Source organism: Drosophila ficusphila, unplaced genomic scaffold (assembly GCF_018152265.1).
Source record: "Drosophila ficusphila isolate 14025-0441.05 unplaced genomic scaffold, ASM1815226v1 contig_791, whole genome shotgun sequence".
Lineage (NCBI taxonomy): Eukaryota > Metazoa > Arthropoda > Insecta > Diptera > Drosophilidae > Drosophila > Drosophila ficusphila.
The window spans coordinates 16652088-16677267 of NW_025064737.1; the positions used below are offsets into that span (position 1 = coordinate 16652088).

Below are 25180 nucleotides of genomic sequence, written 5' to 3' on the forward strand. Positions count from 1 at the left end.
TGTTATTTTAAATAACGCCATAGCTCGGGCACAACCAATGTTCTTTTATATGTTTATTAAGTGGGGACACAAAACTATGTTAAAAGCTAAAACCCCTCAAAAATTATTTGTGGAATTATTTAAAATCTACACATATGTATGTAAATTGAAACAATTCCAATCTTAACTGGCTAAAATTTCGAATTCGACTTACAAATTTGCACATGAAAGCGGAATGCATAAGAAAATACGTCCATATAGCGACCGGATAGTAAATGTTAATGTAAACGCTTACAAAGCGCCGACTTATCGCCTCAAAACGAACTTAGCAAACTGGTGGAATTGGCGACAAGTCCCCTTTTTTTGGAGGTCTAGGTAGGGCTATATAATGTCGGTAAGCCCACTTAGTAATCAGAGTAGCAAGAAAACTTGCCAAAATGGAAAAGTCGCACAGTAAAGCCCGGTTTTTCCTGCTCTTAGTTCTTCTGGGTATTTTCCAAGGAGACTCCATGCCCCTGGAGGATATGAAATCCCAGGAAATTATTGACCTGACAGATCTGGGCGATACCTTGTTCCGCAATCCGGATGTGGAAACCACAGGAGCATTGGTCGAGGCTCACAATGAGGATTCGCTACAGAACCCCGAAGAACTTGGTACTTATTACGAGGGCGATATATTGATACCACTAAGTTATAGAAATGAGCGATCTAATGGAACCCGTAATGGCATTCTGGCGCTTAGTTTCCGCTGGCCGGGTGGCGTTGTGCCTTACGAAATCAAAGGTCCTTTTACCACCCAGGAATTGGAAAACATCAATCACGCCTTTAACGTAAGGATTCTCAATTTCAATCCCTTGATAATACAAAATAACATTTATTTTAATTTCCTAACTTTTTAAAGGAATACCACAAAAGAACTTGCGTACGTTTTAAGCCCAGGACCACAGAAAAGGATTACATCTCGATTGGAAGTGGCAAGTCTGGTTGTTGGAGCAGCATTGGACGTCTAGGTGGCCGCCAGGAGGTGAATCTGCAGTCGCCCAACTGCCTGCGAACATATGGAACACCGATCCACGAACTGATGCACGCCTTGGGCTTCTTCCACGAACAGAATCGCCACGAGCGGGATTCCTATGTTCGAGTGATGAGTAACAACATTAAGCCCGAGATGATGCCCAACTTCGAGAAGTCCAGCCCAAAAGTCCAATCCGGATTCGGTGTGGAGTACGACTATGGCAGTGTGATGCACTACTCGGCCACCAGCTTCACCCGGAACGGTCAGCCCACGCTGAAGGCTCTGCGCGCCACTTCCGAAGCCAGCCAAATGGGTCAGAGACGCGGCTTCTCCGCCGGAGATGTGCGCAAAATCAACGCCATGTACAAGTGCAAGAATCGTGCACATGATTCCTAGATCCAGGTCAATTTGAAGCGAACTATTGCTGTAAACATAAGTACTTTAAAAGAAATACTTATTAACAGCACACACCAAATATTATTTTGATGTAGTATTTTCTGAATAAAAATTATTTAATGAAAATAATAACGCTCTTAAAATTTCGTCACGTTGGCACCCTGAGTCTAATGATTGAGTTTTGCTTTTCAATAAAAACAAGTCTTTTTTTTATTACTTTTTTTTCATATGACGCTTTGCAGCTCAACCCAATTTTAATTAAAAGCTTTTCAAAACAATTAAAATTTTAAATGGAAAAAAATCCTAAGTCTACTTACCATTTGCAAAGGAATGGGGAATATCTTAACACTTCCATTAAGCACACGAGTTGCAAATATTAATGAAAGGCCCTGCAAAGAATTCAGTTATCACTTGAAAAATAACTCAGCAAATTGGTGATACAAAAATAGCCGACGAGGAGGTCTAGGTGGGGCTATATAATGCCGGCGAACCCTGTTAGTAAGCAGAGTAGTACAAGAACTTGCCAAAATGCAAAAGTCGCATACTAATACCCACTTCTTCTTGCTCCTAGTTCTTCTGGGCATTTTCCAAGGAGATTCCATGCCCCTGGAGGCTAAGGACTCTCACGAAATAATTGACTTGAAAGAACGAGAACTGGGTGATAATTTGTTTGGAAATCCGGATGAGGAAATCACAGGAACATTGGCCAAGGCTCACAATGCGAATTCGATCCAGAACCCAGGAGAATACGGAAACTATTTCGAGGGCGATATAGTGGTACACATTGAACCCCGTAATGGCATTCGGAATACTACTTCCCACTGGACTGGTGGCAATGTGCCCTACGTAATCGAAGCTTCCTTTTCCCCTGAGGAATTGGAAGTACTCAACAAAGCTTTTGAGGTAATTGAAGTTCCTTAATTTAGATCCATCAGTAATGAAAACAAAATATTTAAAATTTAAAAACTTCTGAAAAGGAATACCGCCACAAAACCTGCGTGCGGTTTATAAACAGGACAGATGAAAAGGATTACATCTTAATTACAAATAATGTCACAGGATGTTCTAGCAAGGCTGGACGTAGGGGTGGCCACCAGCTTCTAAATTTGCAGTCGAAAAAATGCCTGTCAGCTATTGGAATTCCGATCCACGAGTTGATGCACGCCTTAGGTTTCTACCACGAGCAGAGTCGCCCCGATCGAGATGAATATATTGAGGTGTTGTTCGAAAATATTAAGCCCGAAATGGAGTACAACTTTGACAAGCAGGACGCAAAGAATGTATCTGGTTTCGGTGTGCCGTACGACTATGACAGTGTGATGCACTACGCGTACAATGCCTTCAGCAAGAACGGTGAGCCCACACTGAGGGCTCGGGACAAAACTGTCGATACCATTCGATTGGGTCAGAACCGTGGCTTCTCCAAAGGAGATTTAACCAAAATCAACACTATGTACAATTGCACGAATCGTGCAAATGATTCGTAGACGCACCCATTTGTCTATAAACAATTTGAAATGTAGGTAATATCAGAATAAATATGAGTATTTTAACACAAATGATTTAATGAAAAAAATATTTCAATATTATATTAACTACTTTTTTGGTGGAAATCTATATTGCTTTTCGAACGATTGCTTTTAAATATAAATGAAAACTAATGTTAAGAATAAATAGTTTTTTACTTTAGTTTATTTTTGTTTGCGAAAATATTTGATAAAATTTGTTATTATACGTTCAAAGCCTTTTTTGAATATTAGAGGTTAAGAAATTAGTAATTATTAATTTTTTTATATAATAATAAATATTTTAAGCGAGGCAGAACGAATGGAAAATTAATTGGTCAAATGCTAAATGGGCTTTCATTATTTTATGGCAAGGGAATCACTATTATTGGTAAGTGAACTTATTTTAGGAAAAGTCATATTATGCAAGTTAATAAAGATATTTATAAGAAGAAGACATCCACGAAGCAAATGTAGTTTAAATAGTTAACAAAGAATCGTATTAAAACATAGATACATTAGATAGATGTGTAACATGTGTGGTTTGGTGAAAAGAGTGCTAAAATCCTCGGAGACAAGCCATTTTTGGTTCTAGGCACCAAGTTAGACCCAAGTACAACTATTAACTATAAAACTTTGTTTCAACTTAGGATCAAAGTTAGACCCTAGTTTTAAAATGTGCATTAAATGGATTTTGCACAAAAGTGACCAAATCCAAGCACCATAATTTTTCTAATTTTTATTCGATTTATATATGGTAAACCTCTATGAAATAGGTATTAAAACATTTAACAATCTCCTGTACTATTTATGTTCGATCTTTCCTTATGACCTTTTTAATGAACAACCGAATTGTAGAAAAGTAACTAAGTTCCTGCTCTTCGTAGCCTATAACTCTTCTTATTTTTATTCGATTTATGGTATACCTTTACAAAAACAATTTCTGGCGTGCAAAATGTTTATTAGTTCTGTAAAAAAATTATATTATTTCGGAATAAAAATTAAACTTTGAAAATGTTTATGCTCTTAAAAATTTGACTCGTTGCGTCTAAGGATTGAGAGTTGACATTCAGTAAAAATAAGGCTTTCTTTATTTATAAATATGACGCTTTGCAGTTCAACCAAATTATAATTAAAAGCTTTTCAAAACAATTAAAATCTTAGCCCTTTACATGGCAATAACTCCGATTTTCTTGATTTTTTTTTTGTTTGGTAGAGAAGTGAAAATAAAAAATACACTTCTTTTTATTTTTTTAATTTTGTTGTTTTTACCTTATTTTTTTTATGTGTAAAGGTACTTTGATGCATATCTGCAACATCGCGAAATTGTTGATTTATTTGTATTATAATGCAACAAACACAAAAACTCGATAATATATAACTAAATATTATATTTACCTGTTTATAAATATAAATTAAATCAACTATACATTTTTTTTTTTGTTATTTATATTTGGATGAGAAACTGCACAACCAATTCAGATTTCCACATTCACCAAATTGGCGGGGAAAAGTAATCATCTGTTGATTATTGGACAGAATTCTGAGTGACTAACACTTGTTATATAAAAAACGAAAGTTGCTGAACTGCATCAAAAAGATTTCAGACAGTTTTGCAACGCCCGTTGAAAAATAATCGAGTTTGAACGGTATGATGCAGATCTGCATCACCACCATGTAAAGGGTTAAATGAAGAAAATTCCAAAATCTAGTTACAATTTGCCAACGAAAGAGGAATGTCTAAACACGTCCATTAAGCACACGAGTTGCAAATATTAATGAAAGGCCCTGCAAAGAATTCAGTTATCACTTGAAAAATAACTCAGCAAATTGGTGATACAAAAATAGCCGACGAGGAGGCTTAGGTGGGACTATATAATGCCGGTGAACCCAGTTAGTAAGCAGAGTAGTACAAGAACTTGCCAAAATGCAAAAGTCGCATACTTCTTCGTGCTCCTAGTTCTTCTGGGCATTTTCCAAGGAGATTCCATGCCCCTGGAGGCTAAGGACTCTCACGAAATAATTGACTTGAAAGAACGAGAACTGGCTGACAATTTGTTCCGCAATCCGGATGAGGAAATCACAGGAACATTGGCCAAGGCTCACAATGCGAATTCGATCCAGAACCCAGGAGAATACGGAAACTATTTCGAGGGCGATATAGTGTTACCACGGAGACATCGAAATGCTGGAGCCTTTGGAGCCCGTAATGGCAAAATAGATCCTAGTTCCCACTGGCCTAATGGCATTGTTCCCTACGAAATCGAGAATTCCTTTAACGAGATGGAACTGAAAATAATCCACCACGCTTTCGAGGTAATTTGAGCTCCGTAATTAAGATTCATCAGTAATGAAAACAAAATATTATATTTGAAATTTAAAAACTTCTTAAAGGAATTCCGAATGAAAACCTGCGTGCAGTTTAAGAAGAGGACAACAGAAACGGATTACGTCGTAATTATAAATGGGACTGGCTGTTATAGCGACGTTGGACGTCAGGGGCTCGGCCCACAGGACGTAAGTTTGAGCTCATTAAGCTGCCTGAACAACAATGGAAGTACTATCCATGAGTTGATGCACGCCATAGGCTTCCACCACGAGCAGAATCGTCCCGATCGGGATGAATATGTTCAGGTGTTGTACGAAAATATTATGACCGGAGAGGCGCACAATTTTGAAAAGATGGACGCAACGCTTTATTCCACATTCGATGAAAATTACGACTATAAGAGCATAATGCACTACCAGGTCGGCGGATTCAGCAAGAACGATAAGCCCACGATGAAGGCTCTGAAAAAGACTCCCGAAGCCATGGATATGGGCCAGAGGGAAGGCTTTTCCAAAGCAGATGTGCGCAAAATCAATCGTATGTACAAGTGCAAGGATCGTGCACATAATTTCTAGATGAACCCACTTCTCTAGAAACAATTTGAAGTGAATTATCAGAATAAATATGATTGTTCTAACAGAAATAAATGTTTTTCCACTGTAGTACACAACAGCATTATTCACCAATTCAATTCTGATTTACTGAAAAAATATTTCTATGGTTACAACATTTGGTATCATAATTAACATTCGCCTAGGTGTGCCGTGTCTTGTACTGCTCCGGGGATGGGAAACTCCATGCCATCCTAGTGGTACGGCAGATTCTTGTTGGTCTCGAAGAAGAAGTTGCCCTGCATGTTGAGCTCCTTGCAGAGCGTTGAGAACCGCCGGATGGCATTGTAGGTGCCGAGGTGTCTCTCGTTTCCATCTTTCGCGGAGAAACACAAAGCATAACAGAAGATACTATATGTACGTATATATACAGCAGAGAAGGGGCCCGATCGCATGCAGTGGGCGATTAGTAATCCGGTGATCCGCTCCACTCAGCGGATGGTGGTTAGTGGGGACGCGCCTTTTGGTGGGAGGCCTTACCTGGGCCCGCGAAACCGGCACCCGTTGCATTCAAGTCCAGGTTCATGTAGAGAGCCATATTCCCGGTCGATCCGTGACGCGAACGATTGTTCAGAAAGTCCCGGATGTGCTGGACTATCAGATCGATGGCCACTGAAAGGAAGATGAAGTGAAATTAGTGAGCAATCCGCCACCGAATATCAAATCGAAATGCTGCACCTTCGTTAGCATTGCAACTCAACGTGGAACAATCCACTTACCTTGCTGCTCCGGCAGAGCTCCCCGATCCAAGCGGTCTAGTCTAAGCCAAGGACTTACTCTAGCTCTAGTTAGTAGGGTCTATTACCTAATCGCATCTAAGCTGGGCGGCATTTTCTGTTAATTGTTACTCTATTGTGTCTTGTGGCTCGGGATTGTGTGCTTAACATTCTGCTGGCTGTGTACTTACTAAATGAAACACCGATTTTTATCTTCGAGCCTTGCTGGCAGTTGTCTGTCTTGTATTTGTATATTTGAGACTGCATTATAGTGTTTATAGTAGACACGATTTGAGAACGATAAAGTCGCAGTGGCCGACCTTTGAGATGCCCGGTACTCGGATAATGGAATTTAATATTTTCACAATACAATAAACTTGAATTCATCGAGATGACTAAAGTTATATTAACTACTTTTTTTGGTAGAAGTATATATTGCTTTTGGAACGATTGCTTTAATTATAGTTTGAAAACTACTGTTACGTTAAAAAAATTCCTAGTGAATGTTTAATTTTTTTTAACGAATATATTATATAAAAAATTGTTATTGTACGTTGAAAAAACATTTTGTATATTAGAGGTTAAAGAATTTGTAATATGTAATTAGTTTTGTTATAATATAATAAATATTTAAAACTATGCAGAATAAATGGAAAATTAAATTATTCGAATGGTTGAGGAAAAGTCGTATTATACAAGTTAATAAAGATAGGCCTAATAAGAAGGCATCCACAAACCAAATTTAGTTTAAATAGTTAACAAAGTATCGGGCATCGAAACATAGATACAATAGTTAGATGTGTAACATGTGTGGTTTGGTGAAAAGAGTGCTTAAGTCCTCGGAAACAAGCCAGTTTGGGGCTAGGCACCAGGTTAGACCCAGGAACAACTATTAACTATAACACTTTGTTATAACTTAGGACCAGAGTTAGACTGGGAGCGCAATCTCAGGTTGGGTTATCTTGATGAACAGAAACGAGCTTACATACACACTACCATGTATTGTTGAACATATGCAAGTAGATACTAAAGATACTTTTCAATCTTAGGACTACGTTAATCGGTTACGATGAGAAGACCGAATGAGAAGCGATGCCGGCGCTCATTAATGGACATTTGCCTTAGTGTGCTGCGGCGCCTGGGTTTTCATTATCATTCTTTAGCTTTTGGACTTTTGTTTTTGGCAATTAGTACAAGCTCAAGACGCGGCGTTAGGACGAGGAGGTGGCCGCCCCTGAAGCGAGTTTGCATTTGCGTTTAGTGATCTCGCTTCATGCTGGACGCCGCCACCCTGACTGTGTTGCTGTGCTGTGCGCTGTTGGTGGTGGCGAGAATCTCCCCGATATGGTGTACAATAAGATCAATGGCAACTGCAAGAAATACAATAAAACAACAGGAACAAAACGAAAACAACGGAAAAATCGTAACGCAGGAGAAACAATTAACAGATATGAAGGAAAAACCAAGAAAAGGGTAAAAATGTTGATAGGCATATAGTACTTATATATATATGTAAACATCGAGCAGTCTATGTGATCAGGATTTGTCGTCCTCAGATGTGTTAATAGAACCAGAAACAAAAGAACTATTTGCTAAAACTATGGTTATTGGGAAACCAACTCAACGAAACACTACAAAACGCATAGAGTGTAAGAGTGTGTTTTGTGTGGGCATAGAGAGTAAATAGAGTATAGAATGGACAGGTGTTCGGGTGTTGCTGCCTCACCTGTGTTGTCGGCGCCTCGCGGTATGATAACGTCAGCAAACTTTTTTGTCTGAAATGGGCAGGGTTTTGTTTAAAATATTTTATAATATGTACATCGAATAAAGGTTTAGCTTACGGGCGAGCAGAACTCCTCGAAGGCGGGCTTCACAAAGGTCATATACTGGGTGAGCACTGCGTCCAAATCCCTTCCACGCTCGTTGATGTCACGTGGCACTAATAAAAAAATCCATTTTCTTTATTATGTACTTGGAGTTAGACAAATCCATGACTTACCTCGTCTGGCCAATCTGGTATCGGAGTCCGTGTCCACGAACAGCTTCATGTGGAAAAGGTCGCGTATTTTGGGAAAGTAAAACACCAATATACCCTCAAAGAGAACCACATCAGCTGGGTAGATGACCAGAACGTTTTCAAAGTCCCTGGATGAATAAAAGGATAATATCTTGAAAATCTTATACAGTATGTTGAGTACGTGGGACAATAAAAAACAAAATCATAGCCTCACTATACTCACAGAGAGTTTGTACGATAGTCGTAGCTGGGAATCTCAACCTTGTGTCCCTGCAGGATGTTCTGAAGCGTGCTATACATGAGCTCCTCGTTAAAAGCGTCGGGATGGTCAAAGTTGAAGAGTCCCTTTTGCGCCTTGGCCTTCTCGGCAGGCGTTAGTTCCCGATAGAAGCTGTCCTGGCTAATAGACACCACCTGGCGCTGAGTGTGATCCATTTCCGCCTGTCCCAATGCCTCCATAATCTTCTTGCACACCGTCGATTTGCCGCTGGCCGTTCCGCCGGCAACTCCGATTAGAAACGGGGATTTGACCTCATCCCCGGATGCTCCATCGCCATTGGGCAGTCGTAGCGAGTCCGCTTTCCTCAAATCCTGCATTTTGCTTGGGAAATCTTAAGAAAATGCCCCTTTTCACCCACGCAACAGCTGATTGCGTTAGAGATGGACTAATTATAACGATAGCTTATCTTTTGCTTATCGCGGTAACAGTTTCGATAGTATGTCGCTCAGCTTTTATATTTTATCAATAAAATATCATTATACTTGGGAACTTTAATATTTTAAATTAGAGTTTATTTCGGACAAAAACTGTTAAAAAATAAATTTAAGAATTTTCAAAAAAAGTTACAAAAATTTCTACAAAAAAAGTAATATGCTATCGATATTCCGCGCTGGAAGTGTTGCCACACTTACAGAAAAAGAAAGAACGGAAGTCCGCTTAAGCATAAAAACGTTATTTTTTGAAAACAATGCATATGAAACTTAATGGAAATCCTAAGCAAGTTTTTACAAAATAAAACATGTAAATAGCGCAATATTGAACACGCACGTATGTATGCTGACGCCGGCGCGTTGAGATTTGAAAACAATTTACCGACGAACTGGAGTTGGAAATATTTGCACAGCTTGGCTTTTTATTTGACTGCCCTGTGAATGCTTTTAATACGTGTATTTGCATAGTAACTGTTTCTCTATTAGCAACCTGCTGACGGTCATATGTCAGTGTCTTTTCAAAGCTCAACCATGAAGGCTGCCTTAGATCTCAGCACCCTAAGATGGTTTTATTATCTGAGTTTCTTAATCAATTATGGACTTAACTTTTGCCAGGCGGTGCCAATCGTCGGAGGTCGGATTGTATCAACCGTGGGCAGTATACAACTAAACTCATTCACCTTTTCCACTAACTAAATCCTGCAACGATCTATTTAAAGGCAGCACCAGTAAATATCCGTTTATGGTCTCGTTGCAAGATGTTATAAAGGGAAATACCACGAATAGAGTTTCTTATCGACACTTTTGCGGTGGCAGTTTGATAAGCGATCGTTGGATCCTGACTGCAGCTCATTGCGTTTGGAGAAAGTAAGCTAAGGAACTCCAAAGGAATCTTTTTTAACATAATATTTTCTATTTTTAGAAATATTCACAGCATTGCTGCCTTCATTGGCTATGAGAATATTGAAAACATCGAGCAGCTGGAGCCATATGGTCTGGAAAGCGCCGAGTATATTTACTTCCAACCGTGAGTAATCAGTTGAGTTAAGTTTAATACTCCCCTCTTGAGAGAGATTTGCAGATAATGGGGAGGGAAATTAATGCCAAATGATTTATTGGCAGAAAAAAAGTGCAAGATCCCTACAGAGTATTGTGTTCTGACTATAATAGACTTTATCCTATTATATCTATTTCTGACTCTCTGCCGCTCTTAAAGCGATCTCTTCTGACTTTTTTTAGCTCATAATTAGATCTTATTGTGTTCCTCCTCATTTTCCTCGGGCTTTTCTTATTTTTCTAAGTCGCGACTCTTTTCTGGCCGTACGATACACGGCAGCGCCCCTCGGTCGGTTGGGCGGGAGGTGTGGCCGTGGGTCACGCGCGTCGCTAACTTAAAAATTAGATCGTTAAATTTGAAATTAAAATAACATGTAACTTTCTTTCCTTATCTTTCGTTTTTTAATTTTTTTTCTTTTAAAAATCGCGTCAAAATTATCGCGAATCGTGCCGTACGATACACGGCGGTCGGTTGGGCGGGTTGTGGGCCGTAGGACTACGCGCGTAAAAAAAAAAAAAAAAACAAAAGACTGTGCTTCACACTGTCTTATAATTTTTATAAAAATGAATTTAATGATTTATCCTATTAAAATATATTTTTTTTTTATGCAGCTCAAACTTTCGTAATGATATAGCGTTGCTGTATATGAGAACCAGCTATTGGAGTACCTTGAGCAATGGTCTACAATTTGCCGAACTGCCTCCACATGGAATGAAACCAGACCAAAATGGTGAATAATATTTCTTTCCATGGTATCCTTATTAGTTATTACTAAACTCCACAGAATCCTGTCGCATTATTGGCTATGGAGCAACCCAGCATGCTGGACCGTGTCAGAAGAAACTATTTGAGGCCGAAGTGCGGGTGATTGATCATCAAAAGTGCCGGGATATAATTGGACATATCTGGGCGCCTCAAAATGGAGCGAATACGGTGTGTGCCCTTGGAAACAATCAGGATTCCTGTCAAGGAGATTCGGGGTAATCTACATCTCATTAATTAAATAATACATATTATAAAATATATTTTCTTATAATTATTTTTAAGGGGTCCCCTGATTTGTCCTTATGGCGGCAAGGACTATATCTACGGCCTGGTTTCCCACGGACTCACCTGCGGCATCCAAGGAATGCCGAGCATCTACACGGTGACCAGACCCTACTACGATTGGGTCCAACTGCTGACGCAGTCCTAGATCTCTGGCGATCACGTATAAATAGTATATTTATTATGCGATATCAAACAGAAAAACAGTTATGAATATATGCTTAAAGAATGCAGGAATAGCACGGACTAATAACGAACTTAGGCTAAAGTACTGCAGGTTATGGTATACATATAACTAGAATTTAAGCTAGACTAACTACGGTAGAGTAACCATTTACACGATTTGATTTATCAGCCTAGTCTTGTGTCTTTTTTTGTTCTAACTAAAATCTTAAAATTTGAAGAAGCATTCAACAACCTGAGGTAAAAACGTTTTTGGTTCGTAATTCTAAAAACCCTCTTATACAAATATTTCCTATATTAAAAGAGGTCCCCAATTTCAACCTGATAAATTTCGGAAAGTCTGAAATGAACTCCTGACAAATCAATTCGTGAAAATGTGGCTTAATCTAAATGCCTTCACTGCTTGGCGGGCTGCTCATCCGCAGAATTGTCCGGAGTGCTCTCCACTTTGTCCGAAAGCTTCCCCGTTGCGGTTTCGGGAAGTGTGAGGGTGAGCAGGCCAGCTACTAGAACGCAGCAGCCGCAGATCGTGGTTGGAATGTACCAGCCGAGTGCTCCCAGAACATCCACCACATACGGTGCCGAAATGGAGCCCACGTGGGCAAAGGTGGAGCAGGTTCCCAGCGCCGAGTTGCGGATCTCGGTGGGATAGAGCTCGGCGGTGTAGAGGGTCACCACCGAGTAGGTGGCACTGATCCCGAAGCGACCGAGCATGGCGAAGGCCACAATCCAGGTGGTGCTGCCGGCGGGAACCGAAAGAACCAGCAGCAAGGACACCCCCGTCCACAAGAATAGGAACATGGTGGTGAGGCGACGACCAGTGAAGCGGAGCATCACCACCGGCACCAAGTAGGAAGGTATATCCACGAGGCCAGTAGCAATAATATACAGGTATCGCGATACCGAAAGATTGGCGGCATTCAGAGCTAAAAGGGGAAATAATATGTATTATAAATATTAATATATTTATTATATTGCTCACCCGTCACATAGTAACTCAAAGAAGTAACGCAGAACATGAAATACGAGGCAAAGATCATTTTGCGCACACTGGAATTGCCGTACAACTCAATGATGGACTTCAAAGGACCATTCCTGAGCTTCTCTCCCAGCGAGGAACCCACTTCCGGCTCCAACTGCAATGGTGGAATATCAAACATCAGCTAGGCAACCCAATATAACATATATATTTCTTAGAACTTTGCACTCACCGACTTCTTATCGGTGACGATTTGAGAGGAGGCTGCCACCGCTGGCTGAATTTGGTAGTGGCTCGGTTGTCTGAAGAGAATCTTGTAGACGCGATCGTACTTCTTGTTCGTGATCAGCCAGCGGGGTGACTCATTCATCAAGCTGAGGGAGGGAGATATCTGGTTTAGGAATGATCAAATAAAATCATTTAATATTTTAGCTTACTAGCAATTAAGTATGAGCAGCAGGGAGGGAATGGTCAGTGCCAATTGCAGTTGCCTCCAGGGTTGGATGATGTAACCCATAATGGCCAGGGAGATCATGCCCACGGGATAGGAGGCCGAGAAGGCAATGGACATCCAGGATCGGTGTTTCAAGCAGATGTTCTCAACAACTAAAACATTAAGAAGATACCAAACAAAAATAAATTAAAAATGAAATAAAATAAAGGAATGAGGTTAATAAATTCTATAAGATACATTTTCCAAGTATTAAAGTATTAATGATTGAAGTTATTATTCTAATAAACTTGGGGACTTACTCATGGTAAAGGCAGGATAAAAAAGTCCTGATGAAGCGGCTCCCAAGGCAAATCGTCCTGCTAAAAAGAGAGTATACCAAGGAGAAAATGTGCAGAAGAAGCTGCCCACAATGAAGAAGACAGCTCCCAAAGTAAACGAGGACTTGCGACCAAATCTGCAGGAAAACAATGATTAGGAAATCAGTTTTTCTTAATTAGAATTTATTTTTTAAAAGAAACTTACTTATCTGCCAGAATGCCAAAGGAGAAGGAGCCGCAGAACTTTCCCAGGGAAATGGAAACCTGAGCGGAGGTTCGCTGAATACTCCGATCGCAGGTGAGATCCCAATCGGAAACGAAGGTGCTCTCCGGATGGGCGAACTCATGTTGTCCCTTCACCTTGCAGGAAACCTCAGTTGGTGGGGAAATCTGGGACAGGAAGGTGGTGTGATTCAGAGCAGATTCAAAGGACATCTTCCCCAAGTGCTCATAGTTCCAATCCCACACGGTGCATCCTCCAGATTCCAATCCTTTGGCAGAGATTTCCCTCTTCTGTGCCAATGTCCAGTTGGTGTCCTGCAGATCCTGAATGCCACACCACTGATCATCCGGCAGGTGACCCAACAAAGTGTAGGATGACACATGGAAGCCATTCAATATATTTGGAGTGACACACAAAAAGAAAATCGCCCTGGGGGTGAAAACAAGTTAATATATCTTATTAGGTAAATTTCACTTTACTGCTAATTTAGATTTTGTTTTCGCGGATATAATATCTATGATAGTATCTCGTATCCGGCAAATTGTTTACAGCACGCAACTCCAGTTGGTCGCACATTGACACCACTTGGCTAACTGCTCGTTGGAATGCAAATAATAACGCCGATCAAAACATCAGCCAAAAAACAAAAAAAAAGTGAGTGTGAAGGTTGTGGCAGATCTAGTTATATATGCTCAGCTATATATGCCGATCACATAATCACCTAATGGCAGTTAAAGATTCGAAAGAGCATATTTTGCGAACGGCTGTGTCGTTAATCATTATACAAATCGGGCAACCGGAACGATTTTCGCTGCGTAATATTTACATATATAGTATGTAGTATCCGACTTTTTCACGTGACTCCCTCGTCCACAAATCACGTAGAGTTCCGCGAAGATCGTCAAAATTCAAGTCACTGCCAGTAAACAAAAATTATATTGTGTTGTAGGACTTCCGAAAGTGACTCAGTTGAATGACTTTGGCTGCGAGTGTCCTCCAGTGGAGGAGATTTCAGCGGATGGATGGGATGGGGATCCATTATTGTTACAGGGGAGATTGCGATCTGGGTAATGGAACCGGTACTCTCGAACCGATCCCACGTCGCCCGATTTCAATTCACAAGCCGCCTTATCGTTCAAGTATTACTACACATGTATAGTATATATGCTATATGCGCTGATATGCCGCCAGATTTCCATTCTATATTTAAATCGTATACCGCTCAGATGACCATTGCCCCTCCTCGATTGGAGCCCAGCTGGGTGAGTCTTCGATCCCGGCCCAAAAAAATTAACATCAGGAAGGAAGCCCCATCAATAAATTACGTACTTCGAAAACTTACTTACAAAAGGTATACCAAAAAGTTAATTGATTTAGGCATTAATTGCTGTGACTAGTTCGCGGTTTGGATGACTTTGCTCTGACCAACGCTCAAACAAGCGGTAAAACTAATTAAATCGGGTTGAATGAAATCGAGGGGAGAAAAGTGCACTACCCTGACTAATGCCAACATTTTCGAAAAGCTCAACCTTTAAAAGCTGGCGCACTGTGTTCATTATGAAGTGGGTCAAGTGGAACGCGATTCGAGCCGAGCTGAAAAGCGGCTTCCTCAACTTGTAATGAATTACAGCGAAATATGATTCCTGTTTTCCGCACCGAGGCAATGATCTAAATAGAAACATTTACCTGGCATAGATTTAAATTAAATTAATTCGAAATTGATTTAAAAATGGTAACATGTTTAGCGGGAAATATTTACAATATTTATAAAGTTAAACTTCACTTTTATTGATTCTAAAACTCTTTGTATAAAGAATCCCGGAATTGAAGAATAAAAACTTTTGGTTGGCTTAATATTTATTAACGAATAGCTAACATTCACTTATCAAATAACATTCCATATTTGGTCTGTGTATATAGAATGTAAGTTCCCAAATCTTTTTATCGCATATTTCTTACGACTTTTTTATATTATATTCACTTACCACACAAATGCGCCTCCGCTGCCAACAATTTCGAGTTGTTTGGTGAGCAGATCCTTCATGCTTTCCTCGCTGATGAGTTCGCGACTTTTCTCAGGATTTTCCTTCGACTGAGTCATGTTGGAAAATGCAGTATCACAGCTACTCGCGGATTTCGAAAATCGCCTTCGAAGATTATTTTATTTTATGGTTCTGCGAGGCAGACGACTGACCCCACGCAAAAGAATCTCGCAGATTGACACTGAACTTGGATTCCTCGGCTGCGAAATCTATTTATGATCTCGTGCAAAAACAGCGCTCTGAATTTAGATTTCGATTTGGATTTGGATCTGGCTTAGGCACCTCTAATCGAGGATCCGTCGGAGTGCATTCACTCCAAAAAATAAAGCGGAGAGATAAGACCGATCGTTCTCGTCCGATATATTTTATATTCACTTTCACTTTCGCCCTGGTAATATTTTCTTTTTCTTTTCTTTAATTTTCTTTTCTTTTCTTTACTTTTTTTTGGTGGGGTTGTTGCAGTGGCTGTTTATCTATCGGCTGGTTCTATTTTCCCATTTCTCCTCGGTCTGCCTGTTTATGTTTTTTCAATTGGTAATGCAGCACATGGGAGCTCTTCACATTGACGGACGGCGACACGTTTTTACTTTTTGTTTTTCTCGATATATTAGCTTGTTGTTTTCGAAACAATATTCTCTTTCCCTTCAGGTTAAAATAAACATAAAGAATTATTTTTCGGGGGCTATTGTGGATTTCTGTGGGTTCTGTTTAATTTTTGTGTTTCTTGCAACGCGTGCAGTTGCGTTTTCCTGCCGCCTTTCGACTTTCGCCTTTCGATGTTGGCTATCAACTACTTGTCGCTTCGGAAGCGTCTCACAAACTAAGCCCACGGGAGGCCGATCGCAGCGTTTTGTATGCGCCGTTCCATTTGGGGATTGTTGGGGCAGCGGATAAGGCAAGGGGAACCAACGAGGGGGAGGGGGAAGGGGAGGGGGTAGCGGTACCAACATCGCACTCGGTCAGCGCCTCAGTACCGCCGCTCCTCCCTTTTGCCACCAATGAATGATTCACTCGGGATCACTCGGCTCCTCCCGATCCAAATACTCGGAGCGCATTTGTATTTATATTTATGTTGCTTCTTTTTTTGTATTTTTTGGACTCGAGTGCAAGCATTAACAACAACAAAATATATAAATATCAGACAAAAAATAATTCAAATCGCAGTCATAGAAGAGAGATCCCTTTGCGAATGTCAATAAATGCGCACTCTAACATTCAAAACAAAAAAAAAAAGAAAAAAACGAACGAAGGAAAGCTCTGATTTTTCGACTCTGCTCGGCGACTAATTGAATAATTTGAAAACAGAACAATTACCAAATTTGTGTGTACTTCTAGCAGCTGCCGTTGTCAAATTTCCAGAATTAGTATAAGCGTATTATTAGATTTAAAACGTATTATCTTTTTTTCGGGGGGAATTTAATTTTTGAGCGATTTATTCGGAATTTGCAATGGATGCTAAAAAAAAAATTTAATTTGTTATTGTTTATCAATGTATTTATTCTGGCTAATTTTAATTTTCAATTTACTTTTTGGTTGCGTCTCGTATGGATACTACATTAAAAAAAAACTACATCATTCAACATTTTTATTTATTAAAATTAAGGTACATTGATATTTTACATGAAATTTAAGGGAGAAAATAAGGTAGAAAAAAGTTGTTGATTGCTTAAAGAATTATATTTTAAAACTATAAAAACTGCTATTATTACCAAAAATGTTATCAATTGGAATTTTCTATATATTGAATCTTTTATAGCATACAATTTACCATTAATTTTCCGCAGTTTAAGTACTGATTCAGTAGACTGCCGAAAAACAGAGACAATTTCTCGCTCGGAGGGCTCATTATAAATGCGTCAAACAGCCAGAAAGCATTTAAATCCACTCCCGAGCACTTGAACATATGGCGGCAAGCTCTCCTCAGCAAATCCCTTACATTCCATTACACTCGCTTCATGCGAACCCGAACTCATGATATATTTACATTAACAGGCCGTTTAATTCTGTTGTCTCTGAATTTCATTACGATTTTCACATTTGCTTTGGTGATATCCGAGTCTTCGGATATTGTTTACATTTTGTGTTTTCGAATCGCGCTATTCCGAATTCCCAAAGAGCAATCGGTTGAAAAAGAGCGAACTTTTCAATGGGATTGTTGCGTACAATACAATACTAGAAAAATGCCTTCTCATATTTTGATATTTTCTCTTTTCTAGCTTGTGAATGAATCTAGAAATAGAGTTGTGTTTTTGAAAAACCAATCTAAACCAGAACTCTGGTTTGGGAGGATGGAATCGAACCAGATTTCTACGCAGCGACCTTATCAACTAACTCGATTAAGGTTAACCTGTCTTATCGGTGAACATCGAGAGTACTCAAATCTGGCCAAGATCAATTGAACCCAATCAAATCGTCCGATCGACGTCAATATCTTAACTACTAACCCTGCGGGAAAAGATAGAGATTGACATTGAAGTGGAATGGGATTGCAACAGATAGTATATAGTATGTATTCATATATAATATATATCTCATATGCCAATTATGATTTTCATTGTTATCGCATTCTAATTTTAGCCTTGCCGCAATTGTTATTCACTCGGATTTATTCGGTTCCCAGTTCCCAGGCGCATTCTATTCATCTGTGAAAGTCCAACCAACTAACTAACTAACTAACAGACTAACTAACTGACTAACTAACGGTTTAAAAGGTATTCTAGCCGTAATTGGAGCTTTATGTTAGCAGGTTGTGATGCACATGGGCGTGTTTCCATTAAAAATTCAATTGTCGCTGGTTTGGATTGAACCAACCCAGGTATTTTTTTGGTTCCATTGTTTTTTGAACGCACGTGCAGTTTCCTACGGATATTTATTATTTACCAATGGGGTGGTGACTTCAAGTTTTACGGATAACTCAAGTACTTTTACTCAAGCCTCCTCTTTTCTTTTCAGGCCTCTTAGTAAATCAATTTAGTGGTAATCTAATAATAACCAGCTCATCTACATAATCGCCCAGAATTCTTTATAATGTGATCTGCTTTGTCATATAGATTTATGACAATTTAAGGAGATGTAAAGCCTAATTTAGAAATGGCACAGCAAAAGAGTGCACAGAGAAAAAAGCTAGTGAACTATGTATAATAAATACAATTAAAGATAAAAATGTATTGGTTACATTGTTGCCTTATAAGTCATAGAACTTAAGTGTTTATTTACTAAGACTTTAATTGCTTTTAAACAGCTCAGCTTTCTAGGGGATGTGACTTTTAATAAATTAGAATCAGGGTGTGTTTTTAACAGCTCGTAAATTAGTTTTAATTACCAATAAATCTTAAAAGCAACCTCCTCGCTCAAATTGAAATGATCTATATTATATTGCATACAAAACGTTTTCTTAATTGTGCAACTAAATTCCTCTCGATATTTAAACCCCCTCAGAAGTGCTGTGAAAACCTTAGACATGATAATTCCTACTTATAAAGACGGCTCAATTTGAGCAGCCAGGCGTTGGCGAAGCTTAAGTGAATGATTGCTGGGGAATTGTGCATGAATTTAGTGGAAATCTAGGCGTTGCTAAAGTCACTAAAGTTAGTGAATACTGAATACTGAATTCAATGAGCCACTTGACCTGAGGAACGGCGACTAAATACCAGACTAATCCGCAGACTAAAACGCGGGTGACAAGGTCGGCACTTTAATTTCTATGGGCACACATCGGATAATGGATAATCCTCTAGGATAAAGATCTATTGTAACCGAGGTTCAGCAGCCAAATGAGTCCGATGACAAAGAAGCTGTAGAAGGTCACGTTGTAGAGATTCAGGCGACTGAGGAGTCCTCTCAATCTGCTCGTTCGATTACTTTCGTAGGGATTCTTGGGCCTCTCATCGAGCATATCCTTCCAGCTGACCACCTGGGGTCGCACCACAAAAAGAGCATTGACCGCCGCTCGAACGCCACTCTGCACCGCCCCACCCATCAAACTGCGGTAATTAGTGCCAACCGCCGAGGAACTGGACCAAATTATCCGATGCCAGGGTTTCGTTTGCGGTTTGTGCAGCGTAACACTGAGTTCATCAGTGGAGCACTGAAAGTCCAGCGGTTGTCGCATCTCCTCACCAAACTGATCAGCCAGCAGATTCACCACCTCCTCCAGAACTCCGTATTGATCCTCTGGCGAGTGGAGCACAAAGCCGCACAAAGTGGACTGCCTGCATTCGTGGCTACTGATTAAAGGATTTGAGTTCAGGAAGTTCCCGGAGTAACCAAGATCCGACCAAATGGATTTCCCATATTGCAATTGGAATTGCGTAATCAAGCGGTGTTGTTTTTGACCAGCTTTTGTGGCCAAAGGGGGTAGGAAAACCTTTGGAATTCTTGGCTCAAACTCCAGTTTCTGCACTCTATTCCAAGGAATTGCCAAAATTACAGACTGTGCTGTGTGCTTATTTCCCAGTTCATCTGTAATCTGCACATAGTTCTTAAAGTGCTCCACTTTCACGGCTCTGCAATTCAGATTTATTTTGGTGAACTGCATCTGCTCCAAAATACTCTCGATCAGCATCTGAATCGAGATTTCATAGAAATTACTAGGGAGGATAAAATAACTGTGGATGGGGAAATCAATTAGTAATTAATGGCTGCAAAAATTGCAGTGATGGGAAAATTGTTCGGGGTGAGAAACTAATTTTACAAAGGGTACATTTAATCTTTTAATAGGAGAACAGAACCCTATTTGCTCTTTATGCACCAATCAATCAAACTCAATGAGTAATTAACTAAAATATTATAGGAATACTAGACCTGAAGTAATGGGACTTTTGACACATACGTGATCTATTAAATGAAACTACTTTAAGTCAGGTAATCAATCTTTTTTCCAGACGTGCTCTGTTTTTTAATTTCTTTGGCATGCGTTCAGAATATTTTAAAAGGGTTTTTAACAATGCTTTGTTAGTAAACACAAACTACCCTTAATTGAACTGTGTAAAACATTCATTATTCAAACAAGTAACTTTCTGTTCTGATAAAAGTTTCGCGTAAATTGTAAAACAACTAAAATCGAAAGCAGCTGTTATTTAAATTTATAGACTTTTTGGTTTTAACTTAGAGTGATATTACCCCTTACAAGTCAATCAGCATTTTAAGGCCTCCACAAGAACTGCAAACGGACATAAAGACATCGTAGTCAACTTCATTGGCAGGAACTCCACAGATTAATTCCACCAAATTGAACATGAAATTCCGAGATTTATTGAAGAACAAATGATGGCTGATATGCTGCTCCATATTGGAAACTCGCTCCCGAAGGCTTTTATATAAAATAAAATGATTAAATTACATTGCAAATAAAACGTAAATTAAACCCACCTAAACTTCTTCGAACGAAACTTGGACATCCGAAGATCCAGCATTTCGATGTATCTTTTCAGCTCAAATTTCGCCGGCAAAGATGTTAATCCTCGATCCAAATCCCAACACCTTTTCAGCCTTAAATTGCCACTTCTCCTCCGGCGGGGTGACAGTTGGATAATTGTGAGGAAATCCAGCAAGTCGTGCTGATTGCCATCCAAAAACCGGGTGCCATTCTGACCCAGTTGGCCGCCCAAATTGCCACTCGCCTCGATGATCCTCAGTTTTAAGGTGCTCTCGATGGAAAGGATTTTCAGGGCGGATGAGAGACCCGAAAGTCCAGCGCCCACAATCAGTACATCAAGTTCCGGAGTCTGAATGCCGAAGGGCAGATCCATTTAAACCTAGAATCCTACAGCTGGCAAGCAATTTCGATTGTCATTTTCTTTTAGGGGAAAGTTTGAAAAATCCCGCCATGATAGTTTGACATGCCTGGCACAGTTTTAGAGGATTGCTCTTTAAACTGTAATATACTTTTGGGCTCACAATAAATTTTACTTAACTTGAATCTTATCGTCAATTAACGCTGATCGTTGTATGTTTGTTTGCGATATAAACATATATGTGTCAATTTATTGATAACTTTATTAGCCCTATGAAGGCAGATTTAGTAAACCACGCCATTGCTGGAAATCAAGATAAGATTTACCAAAATTAAGACTCATTATCTGTCAATCAGTCTAGATTTTATAATACTTTTATTTATAAGTTCATGAAAGTTGTTGAATTTTTTCTGTAATTTACCAATACAAACTTAACAATAAGTTTTATTCCACAACTCATAATGAGTTGAGAGAATATAGAATACTTCCTGTTTGTTAATAATATTCATTTGAGCCCTTTTTAAGTTCATTGAACTACTCGTATTAATATCAAATTACTTTTCTGGGAAAACCCCTTACATTTCAACATAAACGAGACTGGTTACATATACTTTCCAGGGTTAGGCTTCCTTATCAATGACACTGATCGCCGACAGTAATCGTTTTTATCAGCAAAGGGAGCCGCTTTATCTATATTTAGTACAAACCCAAAATAGAAACATATGGCGGTGCTACTTTCTCTGGGGAGCAAGTGCATTAGGATCTTGCACCCGATGAGATTGGACATTATTCCTTATCAGCTGCGACCGTTCATTTAGACCTAATTTTATAATGAGCGAATTATTATCGCCTCGGTGACTGCGACCCGCCTCAATAATCAAAGTTGTCATAAAGTTCGTTGAACAGAGTGAAAATACAAAGCAAAACACACACAAGTCGCAATTACCATTTTTTGTTTACTTGTCTTTTATTGTAAATTGTCGCCTGTAAGGGTAAACCAAACAGAGTTGAGAATAAAAATGGAATGGAAAACTCTCTTGGGGGAAATGAGAGTGCGCAGAATGCTTAAATTCGTTGAAGTGACCAGCGCGCAAGCCAATTGAGGCCATCAGTTTAGATTGAGACAAGTGGCTCTGAGTCGCGCAATCCGGACTCCACAATTAGCTCGACTTTCCATTGAGCATTCCGGAGAGTTCGGATGATTCCTGGGGTGCCATCTTCTTGCCGAAATTCTCACCATCTTCGATGGTTTCTGGCATGGGTTTGTTCAGAGTTTCCGGGAGGAGAAGCGATAGCAATCCAGCGGTGAAAGCCAGAGCTCCGCAGATGATCAGCGGCAGAGGTCGCCAAATCTCACCCAGCAACTTGAGATAGGGAGCCAGGATGCCACCCACTCGGGCCACCATGGATGAAGCACCCAGACCCACATTCCTCACCACAGTGGGGAATTGTTCCGCCGAGAAGATGTAGATGGTTCCATACGACGAAGTAATGGCCAGCTTGCCAACCATGGCCAAGGTGATGATCAGCCAGTTCATGTCACTCGGCACGAAGATGGTGGCCAGCAAACTGGTTCCCGCAATCAACATGGTGCCACACAAAATGGAGCGACGACCCCAGCGATTCAAGGTGAAGAGGAGCAGCACGGAGGCGGGAATCTCCACAGCGCCAGAGATCGAGAAGTTAACCAGCTGATTGCCACCGAGATTGTTGGTGTTCCACGAGAGTCCATAGTACACACCACTGTTCACAAACCAATCGAAAAAAATCAAGAGGGTTTTCCTCCGGAGATTCGGATATCGCAGGAGATCGAAGACTGTGGCTGCCGGTTGAGATGCAGTCAGGGCATCCTGTCGCTTCTTTTCGGCCACCTCCTCCACCAGCTGATCGTAGATCTCGTTGGGTATCTTCACCTTGTTCTCCTTTGCCGCCTTCTCGATGATAACGAAGGCCTCCTCCTGGCGACCCTTCAGCAGAAGCCATCGCGCAGATTCCGGGATGATCCAATAGTAGCAAAGGAATAGCAATCCCGGTAGAGTAAGAGCAATCTGCAACCACCTCCAATCATGGATGAAGTAGGCAAATCCAGCGGTGAGTACGAATCCAATGGAGAAGAATATCTGCATGGCCACGCCCGCAAATAGGCGATACGATGAGCCCACCATTTCCAAGGCGATCACGTAGGCCACCAGGAAAACTCCCGAAGTGGTGGCACCCACAATCAACCGAGAGATGGTGTAACTGAAGTACTCCGGAGATACGGCGGCCACTACGCCAAAGATCAATTGGAGCACCAGTGAGGCGAAGAAGGTGGGCTTGCGACCGAGTTTATCGGACATCTGGCCAAAGATGAAGCTTCCAAGGAGCACGCCCAACATGAAGAGCGAGTCACTGGTGGCACTCAGCAGACTCCGACTGCAAACCATATCCCATTCGGTCACGGCGCTATTCAGGTACTTGCTCTGATCGTAAACGTAGGAGGAACAGGTCTTGGTTTCATTGCTTCTCCTCGGAAGGCTGCCATTCAAGTAGGCCTCACTGTACTCCACATCGTAGTAGGCGCACCTCTCGTCCGCAGGATAAGATAAATTCCATAGGCGGGGTTCCAGCTCATAGCTACTGCCATTCTCGAAGGGCAGAACGCAGCGAAAGTCCGGTTTTGCCAGCAGGAAAACGCCCGCCAACTTGTGAAAAGCGCAGACAATCGCCGGCAAACAGAGCAGGTAGTAAATCCTCTTCTGATAAGGGCCAAATTCGCCCAAGTGAGTGATGACGTCGTCGTAACCCATATTTAGTTAAACACTTCTTAGCAGGTGTCACACCTGCCGCTGCCAATTTGGCGTTGTCAACCGTGGAGTGTCGATTGTGGAGTGTGGAGTGTCGTACGATAACTGGCCAGCAGTTCAATAATCTCGCCACCGTGACGTATGCGCAATTTATTAACGCGCTGCGCTACGTTGCGTATACGCCCGATGAACCCGTTCGATTGTGCAACAACTGGGCTTTGAATCAAGAAATATATACAAATTGGAACCAGGTTGCAGCTGCTGCAGCGGACTCCAGCCAGCGAATCTCGGAATGAATCGATTTTTGGAGCGCGCGATCAACCGCTCGCCAGCTTTGTCATTCTCAGACTGAAAACCGAAAACAAGAGTGTCGAGCGTTCTGAGGAGGCTCCCAAAACGCCAGCCTATCTGTAACTGTAAATATGTCTGTGTGAGCGGTACTATTCGATGTGTGTGTGTGTAGAGCAGCGCTGGCCGTTCATCCCTGTGACCAATTTATTGATCAGCGATCGACTGAGGGAAACTCAAGCGAAATTAATTTCCATTTCAAGGGAGGGATGAAATCGGAGGGGAAAGGGGATTGCAGCTGTCTCAATTATTTGGACATCGAACGATATCAATCAGAGTCGAGGTTGGAACATCTCCTGATCCAGTAAAGAGTCCACCGATTGTGGTCTGATTTTAGAGTTCCAAACTGTCTGCCAAGAATTAATTGTGTATCTTAATTAAGAGCAAGCAATGGGGGTGAATAGTAATTAGTGCTTTTGAATAATAAAAAACAAAAATACTATTTATTTCCTATAAAAAATTATAAGATAATATGTTTATACCAAAATCAATTTCAAAACATTTTTTTTATAATTTTAATTAATAATAAAAGAACGAATAACATATTTTGAATATGAAACTCCTTTAATATTTATTTTATATTTCATTGAATATAACATATAATTAAAAAAGAAACAAAATTTATAAAATGATAAGATTCTAATATTCTAACCCCTGCTGTGTGTTCCTATATATTTTCCTAGTATACGTATTTCTTATGCTTATAGACAGCAAACGCTCTCCCAAAAAA

The 25180-nt window shown here is 40.3% G+C and overlaps 7 protein-coding genes across 12 annotated transcripts; 3 read left to right on the forward strand and 4 right to left on the reverse strand.

Annotated features, from left to right (window-relative positions):
• Positions 1-416: 416 nt before the first annotated feature.
• LOC108092103 (zinc metalloproteinase nas-1-like) lies at positions 417-1431 on the forward strand. Its single transcript, XM_017191597.2, has 2 exons — positions 417-809; positions 881-1431. Exons 1-2 carry the CDS (start codon positions 417-419, stop codon positions 1388-1390), a joined length of 903 nt encoding a protein of 300 aa, XP_017047086.2. The 3' UTR covers positions 1391-1431.
• A 453-nt stretch (positions 1432-1884) lies between these two features.
• On the forward strand, positions 1885-5886 carry LOC108092101 (hatching enzyme 1.2). 2 transcript variants are annotated; one of them, XM_017191595.2, is made up of 3 exons: positions 1885-1985; positions 4880-5211; positions 5290-5886. In XM_017191595.2, the coding sequence occupies exons 1-3, from the start codon at positions 1919-1921 to the stop codon at positions 5797-5799; spliced, it is 909 nt and encodes a 302-aa protein (XP_017047084.1). In that variant the 5' UTR covers positions 1885-1918; the 3' UTR covers positions 5800-5886. The 2 variants fall into 2 exon arrangements, with proteins under 2 accessions (XP_017047084.1, XP_017047085.1); XM_017191596.2 differs by lacking the exons at positions 4880-5211; positions 5290-5886 and adding an exon at positions 2368-2949 and having other exon boundaries at positions 1888-2293.
• Positions 5887-5899: 13 nt separating this feature from the next.
• Positions 5900-9222, reverse strand: LOC108092100 (uridine-cytidine kinase). Of its 2 annotated transcripts, XM_017191593.1 has the most exons (6): positions 8792-9222; positions 8551-8696; positions 8393-8490; positions 8278-8326; positions 6316-6447; positions 5900-6151 (listed from the first exon to the last, which is right to left on the reverse strand). In XM_017191593.1, exons 1-6 carry the CDS (start codon positions 9163-9165, stop codon positions 6030-6032), a joined length of 921 nt encoding a protein of 306 aa, XP_017047082.1. In that variant the 5' UTR covers positions 9166-9222; the 3' UTR covers positions 5900-6029. The 2 variants fall into 2 exon arrangements, with proteins under 2 accessions (XP_017047082.1, XP_017047083.1); XM_017191594.2 differs by lacking the exons at positions 5900-6151; positions 6316-6447 and adding an exon at positions 6758-7921.
• Positions 9223-9810: 588 nt separating this feature from the next.
• LOC108092160 (elastase-1) lies at positions 9811-11618 on the forward strand. Of its 3 annotated transcripts, none has more exons than XM_017191680.1 (6): positions 9811-9934; positions 9999-10146; positions 10202-10306; positions 10948-11066; positions 11121-11316; positions 11384-11618. In XM_017191680.1, the coding sequence occupies exons 1-6, from the start codon at positions 9811-9813 to the stop codon at positions 11529-11531; spliced, it is 840 nt and encodes a 279-aa protein (XP_017047169.1). In that variant the 3' UTR covers positions 11532-11618. The 3 variants fall into 3 exon arrangements, with proteins under 3 accessions (XP_017047169.1, XP_017047170.1, XP_017047171.1); XM_017191681.1 differs by having other exon boundaries at positions 11148-11316; XM_017191682.1 differs by having other exon boundaries at positions 9857-9930.
• LOC108092159 (organic cation transporter protein) lies at positions 11543-16392 on the reverse strand. The gene is made up of 7 exons (XM_017191679.1): positions 15525-16392; positions 13522-13968; positions 13299-13453; positions 12983-13151; positions 12778-12919; positions 12549-12702; positions 11543-12492 (listed from the first exon to the last, which is right to left on the reverse strand). The coding sequence occupies exons 1-7, from the start codon at positions 15638-15640 to the stop codon at positions 11963-11965; spliced, it is 1713 nt and encodes a 570-aa protein (XP_017047168.1). The 5' UTR covers positions 15641-16392; the 3' UTR covers positions 11543-11962.
• A 2861-nt stretch (positions 16393-19253) lies between these two features.
• Positions 19254-21380, reverse strand: LOC108091882 (putative flavin-containing monoamine oxidase AofH). Of its 2 annotated transcripts, XM_017191263.1 has the most exons (3): positions 20952-21380; positions 20710-20892; positions 19254-20188 (listed from the first exon to the last, which is right to left on the reverse strand). In XM_017191263.1, exons 1-3 carry the CDS (start codon positions 21329-21331, stop codon positions 19315-19317), a joined length of 1437 nt encoding a protein of 478 aa, XP_017046752.1. In that variant the 5' UTR covers positions 21332-21380; the 3' UTR covers positions 19254-19314. The 2 variants fall into 2 exon arrangements, with proteins under 2 accessions (XP_017046752.1, XP_017046753.1); XM_017191264.1 differs by lacking the exon at positions 20952-21380 and having other exon boundaries at positions 20703-20811.
• An 878-nt stretch (positions 21381-22258) lies between these two features.
• On the reverse strand, positions 22259-24454 carry LOC108092170 (organic cation transporter protein). The gene has a single exon (XM_017191693.2). It carries the CDS (start codon positions 24103-24105, stop codon positions 22477-22479), a length of 1629 nt encoding a protein of 542 aa, XP_017047182.1. The 5' UTR covers positions 24106-24454; the 3' UTR covers positions 22259-22476.
• Between the last annotated feature and the right edge of the window lie 726 nt (positions 24455-25180).

Bases quoted from the DNA above. Each gene is read 5' to 3' on its own strand.
- LOC108092103 (XM_017191597.2), top strand. From the start codon at position 417: ATGGAAAAGTCGCACAGTAAAGCCCGGTTTTTCCTGCTCTTAGTTCTT. The intron at 810-880 runs GTAAGGATTCTC...AACTTTTTAAAG, and splicing joins ACATCAATCACGCCTTTAAC to GAATACCACAAAAGAACTTG.
- LOC108092101 (XM_017191595.2), top strand. From the start codon at position 1,919: ATGCAAAAGTCGCATACTAATACCCACTTCTTCTTGCTCCTAGTTCTT. The intron at 1,986-4,879 runs ATTCCATGCCCC...TTTTCCAAGGAG, and splicing joins TCTGGGCATTTTCCAAGGAG to ATTCCATGCCCCTGGAGGCT. The intron at 5,212-5,289 runs GTAATTTGAGCT...AACTTCTTAAAG, and splicing joins TAATCCACCACGCTTTCGAG to GAATTCCGAATGAAAACCTG.
- LOC108092100 (XM_017191593.1), bottom strand. From the start codon at position 9,165: ATGCAGGATTTGAGGAAAGCGGACTCGCTACGACTGCCCAATGGCGAT. The intron at 8,697-8,791 runs GTGAGTATAGTG...TTATTCATCCAG, and splicing joins GACTATCGTACAAACTCTCT to GGACTTTGAAAACGTTCTGG. The intron at 6,152-6,315 runs GTAAGGCCTCCC...TCTCCGCGAAAG, and splicing joins TGCCGGTTTCGCGGGCCCAG to ATGGAAACGAGAGACACCTC.
- LOC108092160 (XM_017191680.1), top strand. From the start codon at position 9,811: ATGAAGGCTGCCTTAGATCTCAGCACCCTAAGATGGTTTTATTATCTG. The intron at 9,935-9,998 runs GCAGTATACAAC...ATCTATTTAAAG, and splicing joins TCGGATTGTATCAACCGTGG to GCAGCACCAGTAAATATCCG. The intron at 10,307-10,947 runs GTGAGTAATCAG...TTTTTTATGCAG, and splicing joins GAGTATATTTACTTCCAACC to CTCAAACTTTCGTAATGATA.
- LOC108092159 (XM_017191679.1), bottom strand. From the start codon at position 15,640: ATGACTCAGTCGAAGGAAAATCCTGAGAAAAGTCGCGAACTCATCAGC. The intron at 13,969-15,524 runs GTAAGTGAATAT...TTTCACCCCCAG, and splicing joins AGCGGAGGCGCATTTGTGTG to GGCGATTTTCTTTTTGTGTG. The intron at 13,152-13,298 runs GTAAGTCCCCAA...TTAATGTTTTAG, and splicing joins TTATCCTGCCTTTACCATGA to TTGTTGAGAACATCTGCTTG.
- LOC108091882 (XM_017191263.1), bottom strand. From the start codon at position 21,331: ATGGATCTGCCCTTCGGCATTCAGACTCCGGAACTTGATGTACTGATT. The intron at 20,893-20,951 runs GTGGGTTTAATT...TTTATATAAAAG, and splicing joins TTTCGTTCGAAGAAGTTTAG to CCTTCGGGAGCGAGTTTCCA. The intron at 20,189-20,709 runs GTAAGGGGTAAT...CCCCATCCACAG, and splicing joins CTTAAAATGCTGATTGACTT to TTATTTTATCCTCCCTAGTA.
- LOC108092170 (XM_017191693.2), bottom strand. From the start codon at position 24,105: ATGGGTTACGACGACGTCATCACTCACTTGGGCGAATTTGGCCCTTAT.